General features: G+C 45.8%; 1 protein-coding gene across 1 annotated transcript in view; it reads left to right on the top strand.

Moving 5' to 3' along the window:
• Positions 1–10,962, top strand: part of UNC45B (unc-45 myosin chaperone B) — a 41,296-nt gene extending 30,334 nt beyond the window's left edge. Inside the window, exons 14-16 of the mRNA XM_017890860.1 lie at positions 2,295–2,524; positions 5,293–5,448; positions 8,986–10,962. Coding sequence (XP_017746349.1) covers positions 2,295–2,524; positions 5,293–5,448; positions 8,986–9,246 — 647 coding nt within the window. The 3' untranslated portion in view covers positions 9,247–10,962. The remainder of the gene's footprint in view (positions 1–2,294; positions 2,525–5,292; positions 5,449–8,985) is intronic.
• The last annotated feature ends 1,156 nt before the right edge of the window (positions 10,963–12,118 follow it).

Raw genomic sequence — 12,118 nt, 5'->3', positions numbered from 1 at the left:
TCTTTGTAGATTCTGGATATTAGCCCTTTGTCAGATGTGTAGATTGCAAAATTTTTCTCCCATTCTGTAGGTTGCCTGCTCACTCTGATGATAGTTTCTTTTGCTGTGCAGAAGCTCTTTAGTTTAATTAGATCCCATTTGTCTATTTTGGCTTTTGTTGCCATCGCTTTTGGTGTTTTAGTCATGAAGTCTTTGCCCATGCTTATTTCCTGAATGGTATTACCTAGGTTTTCTTCTAGGGTTTTTATGGTTTTAGGTCTTACATTTAAGTCTTTAATCCATCTTGAGTTAATTTTTGTATAAGGTGTAAGGAAGGGATCCAGTTTCAGCTTTCTACATATGGCTAGCCAGTTTTGCCAGCACTATTTATTAAACAGGGAATCCTTTCCTCATTTCTTGTTTTTGTCAGGTTTGTCAAAGGTTGTAGATGTATGGTGTTGTTTCTGAGGCCTCTGTTCTGTTTCATTGGTCTATGTACCTGTTTCAGTACCAGTACCATGCTGTTTTGGTTACTGTAGACTTGTAGTATAGTTTGAAGTCTGATAGAGTGATGTCTCCAGCTTTTTTCTTTTTGCTTAGGATTGTCTTGGCTATGCCTGCTCTTTTTTGGTTCCATATGAACTTTAGAGTAGTTTTTTCCAATTCTCTGAAGAATTGGGGATGGCACTGAGTCTATAAATTATCTTGGGCAGTATGGCCATTTTCACGATATTGATTCTTCCTATCCATGAGCATGGAATGTTCTTCCATTTGTTTGTGTCCTCTTTTATTTTGTTGAGCAGTGGTTTGTAGTTCTCCTTGAAGAGGTCTTTCACATCCCTTGTAAGTTGGATTCCTAGGTATTTTATTCTCTTTGTAGCAATTGTGAATGGGAGTTCACTAATGATTTGGCTCTCAAGGATCCAAATCATTTGACCCAGCAATCCCATTACCGGGTATATACCCAAAGGATTATAAATCATGCTACTATAAAGACACATGCATGGCTGGGAGTGGTGGCTCACACTTGTAATCCCAGCACTTTGGGAGGCCAAGGCAGGTGGATCACGAAGTCAGGAGATCGAGACCACCCTGGCTAACATGGTGAAACTCTGTCTCTACTAAAAATACAAAAATATCAGCCGGGCGTGGTGGCGGGCACCTGTAGTCCCAGCTACTCGGGAGGCTGAGGCAGGAGAATGGCGTGAACCCAGGAGGCAGAGCTTGCAGTGCGCTGAGATTGCACCACTGCACTCTAGCCTGGGCAACAGAGCGAGACTCCATCTCAAAAAAAAAAAAAAAAAAAAAAAACACATGCACACGTATGTTTATTGCAGCACCATTCACAATAGCAAAGACTTGGAACCAACCCAAAAGTCCATCAATGACAGACTGGATTAAGAAAATGTGGCACATATACACTGTGGAATACTATGCAGCCATGAAAAAGGATGAGTTCATGTCCTTTGCAGGGACATAGATGAAGCTGGAAACCATCTTTCTGAGCAAAGTATCATAAGGACAGAAAACCAAACACCACATGTTCTCACTGATAGGTGGGAGTTGAACAATGAGAACACATGGACACAGGGAAGGGAACATCACACACTGGGGCCTGTTGTGGGATGGGGAGCTGGGGGAGGGATAGCATTAGGAGAAATACCCTAATGTAAATGATGAGTTGATGGGTGCAGCAAACCAACATGGCACATGTATACCTATGTAACAAACCTACACGTTGTGCACATGTGCCCTAGAATTTAAAGTATTAAAAAAAAAAGATATCCAGGTGGATAGTAGGATAAAATATATTCCTCTGTGGAAGCAGGAGTATGTCAGCATGTACTGGGTTGGGATTCTTTTGGTTGCCAGTAGCAGAAAACTCAACTATAATAGGCCTAAGCGTAAAGGAAATTTATTGGCTCATGTAGATAAGAAGTCTGGGGTAGCAAGATTCAGGTGTGGCTTGATGCAGGGCTTACAAAGCTGTCTTAGGTTCCTGTTCTCTCTGTCTCTCCTCTCCTTTCTGTATTGTTTTAACTCTCAATGGGCTTTTCTGCTTTCTCATGGTTGTGAGGGCAGTTCTGGCCTTTACATCTTCTTGGATCTACATCCAGGATGAGAGAGAGAGAGAGAGAGAGAGAGAGAGAGAGAGAGAATTTCTTTACTGCAATAATACAGAGGCTTTCCACTTGGGTGACATCCAGAACCCACTGCTGTGGCCAGGATGCCATGCTATATCATTTAGTTTAGGCCCATGGTGCCCCTCCTAGAGCTGGGGGCTGTTTGATGCCACATAAAACATGCTGGCTGAGGATGTGGGAAGGATAGCACCAGAATGGAAGAATGGTCCCTAGATGGCCAGAAAACCCCCATGGTCACTGCAGAAGACTCAAGGGTCTGTCTTCCTCCACCCTCCTACCCTAGGCAGAAGATCTTTAAGGAGAGGGCCTTGCCGGACATTGAGAACTACATGTTTGAGAATCATGATCAGCTGCGGCAGGCGGCCACCGAGTGCATGTGCAACATGGTGCTCCACAAGGAGGTGAGGCAGGGGCTCAGGACGGAGACCTGGGCATGATCAAGGCACGGAGAGACAGGCCAGCGTTAGACCCTGGGGTGAGATCAGGGGCTGTTATGATGGCATTAAGGTAGCATTTTGGGCAGAAAATCCAGGAATCCCTAAATCTTTCCTAGATTACAGTCCCCCTCCCTGTAGGGGCCCTGAGAGACAGGTATGCATAAAGGAAAAAATACAAAGCTAGGGCTTTGAATCCAAACCCTGGGCTAGATGAGGTGGGAGACACCATTTCCCTAAGTTACTTAGGCCTAAATAAACTTAAAACAAAGCAGGATATGAGACCAGGGCCTCTCAGAGGTCAAGGAAGGCTAGACTGCTTGCATTTATTGAAACTCACATATATAAAAAAAAAGAAGAAATGCCAAATACAGTTATCAACCATTTCAGGATGTCTTAAATGTCAGCATTTAATGAACTACCACTGTTCCCATAGAAATTGCAATGCAATATAACTGTACTCATCACATAATAATTATAAGTTTATAAAAATAAAATGAATTCAGAACATGCTGTAGGCCTCATGGTCCAGTCATGGGACAAATGATACCCATCTGGTGAATGTCTTCTTCTTCCCATCCTGTCAGAGTACTGCTGTGCCTGTAGGTATAATCTCATCGGATATAACAGCAGGGTCTAAATTTGAGGCCCTTCATTAACATGAGGGCCAAGCTGAATGGCCCTCCTGGGCCCCCATATAGAGACTAGTGAGAGACCCAGTCTGTTTAGCCTCAACGCCTGAACCTTAGATCTTCTCACAGTTTTAGGGGGAAAACCTAACCCATTAAAGCCTATTAAAGGCCGGGTGCAGTGGCTCATGCCTGTAATCCCAACACTTTGGGAGGCCGAGGTCGGTGGGTCACTTGAAGTCGGGAATTTGAGACCAGCCTGGCCAATATGGTGAAACCCTGTCTTTACTAAAAGTACAAACATTAGCCAGGCATGGTGGTGGGTGCTTGTAGTCCCAGCTACTCCGGAGGCTGAGACATGAGAATTGCTTGAACTTGGGAGGCAGAGGTTACAGTGAGCCGAGATCATGCCACTGCACTCCAGCCTGGGAGAAAAAGCAAGACTTCATCTCAAAAAAAAAAAAAAAAAAAAAAAAACATTGAAGTCAGGGGAAATGAAGCTACCAGGGTCTACCAGGGAGCTGGCCTAAGGCTGGGCTGCGGGCCTGGAAGCCATGGGGGAGACAGAGAGTGTATCCAGGGAGATGGGGTTGGGAGGCTGAGAGGTTGAGGGAGGTAATGGGAGGAGGGAGGCAACCTTTCCTATGGGAGCACCGACTGCTACAACAACTCAAGTCAAAATGTTCAGTGGTCCCAATAGGATAGAAGTTCATTTCTTGCTCACCATGTCAAAGTCTTGTTTGGATTGGGTGGCTCACTTTTTTTTTCTGAGATGGAGTCTGGCTCTGTCACCCAGGCTGGAGTGTAGTGGTGTGGTCTCGAATTACAGCAACCTCCGCCTCCTGGGTTCAAGCAATTGTCCTGCCTCAGCCTCCCGAGTAACTGGGACTACAGCACGTGCCACCACCCCTGGCTAATTTTTTGTATTTTTAGTAGATACAGGGTTTCACCATGATAGCCAGGATGGTCTTGATCTCCTGACCTCATGATCTGCCCGCCTTGGCCTCCCAAAGTGCTGGGATTACAGGCGTGAGCCACTGCGCCCAGCCGGGTGGCTCACTTTCAAGCTGACTCAGGGATCCAGGCTCCTTTGATCATCAAGAACTGCCTTCTCCTCTGCCACACTGGGAGTGGATTCCACTCTGATGGTGAATGGGGAGACAGACCGAGGGAGAGGTGCCTAAAAGTGACACACATCACTTCTGCTCGTGTTTCATCTATGAGAACTAGGCCACCACCACATCGAGATGTGAGAAATGGGGGAATGTAGTCCATGTAAGGGCAGCTGCTTCCCAGAAACAACTGTATTCCATGAGAAGGGGCCATGCTGACCCCTCTGATATATGGTGACCTCTGCCATGCTCTCACCTCCGATGACCACTGCTCCAGTTTCAGGGAGATGAAGACAGAGGGTCACACCTGGGAAACTGTGATCTTGGTCCCCTTTTGGAGTTCCACTTCTAAGAAACCTGGCCCAGTAGAATGCTCTGAGACTTGACCACCTAGATTTTACAGTAGTGCAGAGGGTTGAGGATGAGATGCTGTGAGGGGTTAATACCTCTCTGAGACATGTCAGGGTACTGGTCCCCTAGAAGCTCTTCTCCTGGTTTTCAGATCCTTGGGAAGCCTCATCTCTCACCTGGTGGAGACGGCACTGTAGCTTTCTAATACCGAGCAAACCACCTAATTGTTCCCTACTTCTGCCCCAGTCCCTGCAAAATCATTTTATGAAAGACCCTGAAGGCCCATCCATTGTGGGAGAAACCTTCCAAGCTTCCCCAAAGTGATGGGAAATACAGTTTCTCAGGCAACATCTACCCTGCAGGAGTCTGTGCCTGCCTCCTTCCCCTGGTGTGGAGGCTGAATGCAAACAGAGGTGGTGAAGCACACTAGATGGGGAATTCTTTGTTTTCTTTATTTGGAAGAATTTGTAGCCCCTTCATTCAACCAATCGGGGAAGGCTTCTTAGGGGAGGTAGCATGAGTGAGGTGCTCAGAGGGAAACGCTGAGGGATCTTGGGTTGGAGAACTTCAGGTGCATCTTACCCTCTTCAGGCTGGGCAGATTGGGGACAGTTTTCTCTGAGCCATGTTCCTGCCTCCCACAGGTACAGGAAAGGTTCTTGGCTGATGGGAACGACCGGCTGAAGCTGGTGGTGCTGCTCTGCGGGGAGGATGATGATAAGGTGCAGAATGCGGCTGCAGGGGCTCTGGCCATGCTGACAGCAGCACACAAGAAACTGTGCTTCAAGATGACTCAAGTGGTAAGATCTGGCCCTGGGGATAGGAAGGGTTGGATGGGCACCAGGGAATCTCCCCACTCACAGACCACACTGGATGATCCTCTGGGGAGACCAGCTCCTAAAGAAACCTCTCACAGCCGCTGGGCATCTGTTCTTACTGCCTAAGGAGAGGACTGTCTATTCCCTTCAGTGCCTTACGTTCATTATTTGGTCTTCCCAAGTGTGCTAGCTCAACCCCTCCCACTGGAGTTTCACCCATTGCCTTTAGAGGTGCATATACCTCATTGCTTAAGAACAACAGCAACGCTAATCACTGCTGTGGAGCTCCAGAGCTTCCCAAGAGAAGCACGGTTGTGGTGGGGATGCCATAAGGAGCTTACGGTTTGGCAAAAAAGCTGCAGATTCTCTTAAGTGGACACAATGACCAGCTCCTCTGAGACTGTTTCCATTGCAGCAAGTGTAATGGAAATATCTGTATAGTTACAAACATGGGAGTGCACAACGAAACTTTCCTTATTTCACCAAACTGAAGAGTTTGTGGGCACTCATCTCTCCCCATGGTGAAAAATGTGGACCTCTCAGTTCAAAGGTGTTCATGTCTGGTTTAAAGGCAGGCTCTTTTAGATAGTCAGTGTAAGGTGTGTATGTATTGGCAGGTGTGTTCTCTAAGTTCCAAGGGGGGGTTATGCTGTCCTGGCATCTGGCAAGGGTGTATCTGTTGAATGTAGTTCATCCTGCATGGTCTTTGGACTTCAACCTCTTTCCCTAAGGCAAGCTTCTCAAAACTGTAATGTTTTTAAGAATCACCTAGGCAACTTGTTAAAACAGTGTCCCCACATGTTCTGATTTAGTAGATTGGGGGTGGGATGCTAACACCTTGGGGACCACACTTTGAAACCACTGCCCTAGAGCAGCCTCTTCTGGTGTTACTGGGCACATAACTCTTGTTGCAGGTCCTCACAGGACCCTCTGTGACTCCTTGCACTTACTGAGTGCCAGGTGTTGCCCTAAGTGTTTACATTTATTAAGTCATTTAATCATCCAAGCCACCCTGTGAGGTGGGTATTATTATTATCATCATCCCTATTTAACAAATGAGGAAACTGAGGTGCAGAAAAGCAACTAGACAAAGGCCACACAGCCTGTTAGTTGGGAAGGGATTGGAACCCTTCAGGATTGCCAACCCACTCCTGTCCACTTCTTCGTTCTTCCTTGCGGGGCTCAGAAATCTTGGCTGCATTTTTGTTCTGACACGGGGCTTCCTGGGGACTCTGTGAAGCTGCTCAGACTCATCTTTTGTGCCACCCCATGGCCATGTTGGATGCTGGACATCTCTACAGTCTCATGTCATCTGGGTTATGCCCTGGGCTATGCTTCCTGCCCTGGAATCCCATCCTTATTGAGTTTCTATCACTGCTTCCTTTGACCCTCGGTGACTCATCCCAGGGACTGATGGGCCCAGGACCCATTGTCAGTTACACTTCAGCATATAAACTTTCCAGCCTAGAACCGTGCCACAGCTAGCTAAGTTTTCATGTTCTTTCCTTGGGATAGGACATTCAGTGCAGAGTTTACAAAAGTTGGGTTAGATGCTCAAAAGCCAAGAATTTGCCTTTTCTTCCCCCTGCATCTGTCTTCCCATGTGCTTGTGGAAAGCGAGCCCTGCTGACAAATGCCAGGTGAGGGTAACAGGTACAAAGAAGCCCAAGGGAAATCCTTTGCATTGGTGGTTTTTTTTTTTAATTTATTTTTATTTTTGTTTATTTATTGTTTGAGACAGAGTCTTGCTCTTTTGCCTAGGTTGGAGTGCAGTGGTACAATCTTGGCTCACTGCAACTTCCACCTCCTGAGTTCAAGCAATTCTCCTGCCTCAGCCTTCCTAGTAGCTGGGATTACAGGCACGTGCCACCACGCCTGGCAAATTTTTGTGTTTTTAGTAGAGAGGGGGTTTCCCCATGTTGGCCAGGCTGGTCTTGAACTCCTGACCTCATGCTCCACATGCCTTAGCCTCCCAAAGTGCTGGGATTACAGGCATGAGCCACTGCACCCGGCCTGGGTTGGTGTCTTAAATCATCACCTACTTGCCCTGCATCCACTTCTACTTGTTGAGCACTTACTGTGCTGCAGCCCCCATGCTAAGCTCTTTCCATGTATTTTCTCATTAAATCACCACAATGTTAGAGGTAGGTGTAGAAGATGACCCTGAGGCTTATAGAGGTTAAATAACTTAGCTGAGGCCATGTAGTTGGTAAGTGGCTGAGCTGGGACCTGAACACTGGCCTCTCTGACTCCAAACCCCCATGCTGATGACCATTCTACTCTGCTGCCCCAAGTATATCTGTTGAATGATACAGGAGTAAAGCCTCCTGGTTCTATTCTCAGCATTATCTCTGTCTCCTGGGATGATCAGAGGGGTCTAGAGTCCTGCCTTCCCAAGAATAGTAGTTGGGTTGCTTCATAGCTGGGAATGGAGGAAGAATGGAAGTGAGGATACATTTAAGACTCTTGTGTTGATTCCAGTTAAAGACAGGGCTGGGGGAGAGCATGTCTGCATGTCTGGAGCTGATATCTCAAAGGGCATCTGGTTTGGCAGAAGCAGGCATTGCCCATGTGCCCAGAGTGAGAATCCTCCTTTTGAACATTCTGCATACCTGTTCTTCTCAGGTTTGCAGTGGGTCTGGCCCTTTGCTTCTTTTTTTTTTTTTTTTGAGACGGAGTCTCGCTCTGTCGCCCAGGCTGGAGTGCAGTGGTGCGATCTCGGCTCACTGCAAGCTCTGCCTTCCAGGTTTACGCCATTCTCCTGCCTCAGCCTCCCAAGTAGCTGGGACTACAGGCGCCCGCCATCTCGCCCGGCTAGTTTTTTGTATTTTTTAGTAGAGACGGGGTTTCACCGTGTAGACCAGGATGGTCTCGATCTCCTGACCTCGTGATCCACCCGTCTCGGCCTCCCAAAGTGCTGGGATTACAGGCTTGAGCCACCGCGCCCGGCCATGGCCCTTTGCTTCTTAAGCTGTTTAAGAAATAAATGGATTTGGAATATGAATCCTCTACTGTTTCCAGATGCGTGACCATAGCTAAGTTATGCTGATTTCTTTAATTATTTTGTTTTAGTTCATTTTCTGTTGCTATAATAGAACACCTGAGACTAGGTAAAAGAAAAGAGGTTTATTTTGGTTCACAGCTCAGAAGGCTGGGAAGTCCAAGATCAGACAGCATCATCTGATTTGCTTTTGGTGAAGGTCTTATGCTGTGTCATAGCATGATTTAGAAGCAGAAGGGGAAATGTGTGTGTGTGAAAAGGATAAAACACAAGAGGTGGCAACTGGGGCCATGACTGGCTGTCATGGTTTCTAATCTAGTCCCTTGAGAGCGAGAATTCACTGCTGCAAGAATTGACACATTCCTGTGACAGCAGCATTAATTCCTCTTAATGACCTAATCACCTCTTAAAGGCCCCACCTCCCAACATTGCCACACCGGGGACCCACATTTCCAACACATGAACTCTGGGGACACACTCAAACCTAGCACCCTCCTTACCTTTTTTCCTGCCTCCAGACAACCCAGTGGTTGGAGATCCTCCAGCGGCTTTGCCTGCACGACCAGCTGTCTGTCCAACACCGGGGCCTCGTCATCGCCTACAACCTACTGGCAGCCGATGCTGAGCTGGCCAAAAAGCTGGTGGAGAGTGAGCTGCTGGAGATCCTGACTGTGGTGGGCAAACAGGAGCCAGATGAGAAGAAGGCAGAAGTGGTTCAGACAGCCCGAGAATGTCTCATCAAGTGCATGGATTATGGCTTCATTAAACCGGTGTCTTAGACAGGGACCCTCAGGGATGCTGGGAGTGGCCCTGTACTGTGCAGAGTCCTGGGTTGGGTTCTCCTGGAGTGTCAGGTCATCTAGGGATCATAGCAGTGACAATGAAGTCTCAATATAAATGGAAGACTTGACTGTTCCCTGAGTTGTGAATCTTCTCCTTTGTCCTGACAGAGTTCGGATGTTTCATTCTCTCTCTTGCTTCCTATCTCCTTACATCTGTCAAGTTTCAGAAATTCCAAGAATAATTTTCACCCATGATTAGAACATAGGTTGGATCATTCTTTCTGTACCCATTTTGAAGGCCAGGATAATAGGTTGAAGTTATCTATATTTTGGAAAATGGATTTTGTGGTAAGGTAGGAACTAACGGGTGTGTGCATATAAAGGTTAATGCTGTTGTATTTGGATGCTGATCTGTGCTGTTTTCATGACCTCTCTCCCACACTATTTGAATCAGTCTGTTCAGAACAGTGTGTTTCACCTTCAGTGCTCTGTCCCAGCCCTGTGCCCATTCCCATCACTTCACTGTGATGGAAATAGAGTTTATGTTCAACAGTGAGACATGACCTCTGCAATTTGCTTGGGAAAGTCTTCCAAGCAAGATGGACATGATGAATACAAATAAGATAATCTTCAAACAAAAAATAAATAATTCATTGGCTCATGTATCTTGGCCATCCAGGGAAGGTCTGACATTGTTAGATTCAGAGTTTCAAATGCCATCACCATGGATGTATCTCTTTCTCTCTCTCATTTTCCCTCCCCATATCTTGTCTTTTATTTATTATAGGTTGATCTCATTCCCTAGTGGGCTCTCTCCCTGTGATAGGAAAGGCAGTCCCCAGCAGCCCCAGGCTTACATAGCTGTTATAGTTCATTATGGAAGAGAAGAGAGAAGAGCATTTTCAATAACTCAGCAAAGTTCCCAGGAATGACTCTGATATGTCTGTGTCTCAGGTCACATTTCCATCTATGAACCAATCATATTCAGAGGTGGAATGCTAATTGGCCAGGCCTGGGTCATATATACAAATCTAGGTTAAGAAGGAGCTTCATCCCTGTCCAATTGACATGGACTGATTAGGGGTATTAATGGAAGAGGTGTGCCACCACAAAAGAATGTACCCTGGGCATATCAAAGAACATGTTCTTTATGTCAGGCTTGGCCACAAAAGAATGACACAAGTAATATGCCGTAGATCAGAACCTCTCTGTTAATACTGCCTTTTTAGCATGGTTGAGATAGCTAAGAACTAGTACTGTCACTCAGGTATGTCCCAATTCTACCTACATTTATTGAAGGGTCGACAGTTCTGATCTCAGCATTGGGTAAAGGGTGGGACATTTAGTTTTATGGTCCTTGACGAAAACAATTTACAACGTTCTGTTGTGTAGTAAGTGTAAGTGTACATATGCCTGGAAAAGAGACAGACTATCAGAAAGTTGCACTGTTGCGGTATGGGCCAAATCCAACATAATACCCGCTGTACCTCTAGAGAACTAAAACTTTAGTTTCTCAGATCTTTTCTGCACTAATGATCTTTACATACAGCCTACATTTTACTAACTCTTACATGGGCTTGTTTCACAGCAGGAAACTATACTCATCATATCCTTATTATGATAGAGAATGACAACATTCAAAAAGGTGTGGCCCTTCTGAAAATATATACAACATTCATCATCAATAAATAGCATGATTTGACCCCTGTCAAATTCTTTCCTTCTTTCCTCATATGTGGGCTTGAGTGGGTGTATTTAGCTCCTTTAAACAAAACTCTTTCAGAGGTAGGGCCACACTCTTACTCATTTTGACTCTCATGAGATTACATCTGCCAGTGGCGTTCAGGGCCAGTTAGATAAAGCTCATCTTGTTTGGATTGCAGGGAATTTTTTTTTTTTTTTTTTTTTTGACAGGGTCTTGCTCTGTAACCTAGGCTCAAGGGCAGTGGTGCAGTCATGGCTCACTGCAACCTTGGTCTCCACGGCTCAAGTGATCTTTCTACCTCAGTCTTCTGAATAACTGGGACTACAGGCACACACCACCACCCCCAGCTAATTAAAAACATTTTTTTTTTTAGAGACAGGGTCTCACTATGTTGCCCAGTCTGGGCGACCACGTTCTTTAACATGAATATTTTATAAATAGTCCAAGAAGATCCAGAGGAAAGCTGAATTCCTTCATCTGATTTTTGCCACTGGTCTACTATCTGGCTAAGTCTTCACGGGAGGCCTTTAAGAAAAGCTGTGAAAAATACCTTTGTTTCCCACTGCCTAGATTACATAACTGGTTGGCTTTTCCAGCCTAGACTCTTAGTCACCATTGCTTGTAAGAGGACCCTTCTTTGCCGATTCCTATTTATTTTCATCTATGCTTTCAAATAGACCGATGCTAACCTGAGATCATCTCTTTATTGAGGTAGCTTGCTCAAAACCAGCAAGGAACAGCCAATACCTGCCAACTTTCCAGGTTTTTCCAACCAATTCTCTTACAGAAAACCTATGAATACCTTAGAGGTATGTTTCTTAGTTTCCCAACATATAATGGAAAATTCATCATTTTATCATTACTTTTAACTGAAGTATGTTGCTATCAGATAACTTGGTCTGTATCATATTAATCCTTTGCAATTTGAGAAGCATACATTTTTTTTTTTTTTTTTTTTTTGAGGCGGAGTCTCGCTCTGTCGCCCGGACTGGAGTGCAGGGGCCGGATCTCAGCTCACTGCAAGCTCCGCCTCCCGGGTTTACGCCATTCTCCTGCCTCAGCCTCCCGAGTAGCTGGTACTACAGGCGCCCGCCACCTCGCCCGGCTAGTTTTTTTGTTTGTTTGTTTGTTTGTTTGTTTTGAGACGGAGTCTCACTCTGCCGC

The sequence above is a fragment of the Rhinopithecus bieti genome, unplaced genomic scaffold (genome assembly GCF_001698545.2).
Source record: "Rhinopithecus bieti isolate Rb0 unplaced genomic scaffold, ASM169854v2 scaffold_19652, whole genome shotgun sequence".
NCBI lineage: Eukaryota > Metazoa > Chordata > Mammalia > Primates > Cercopithecidae > Rhinopithecus > Rhinopithecus bieti.
This window is presented reverse-complemented; position numbering and strand designations above follow the sequence as displayed.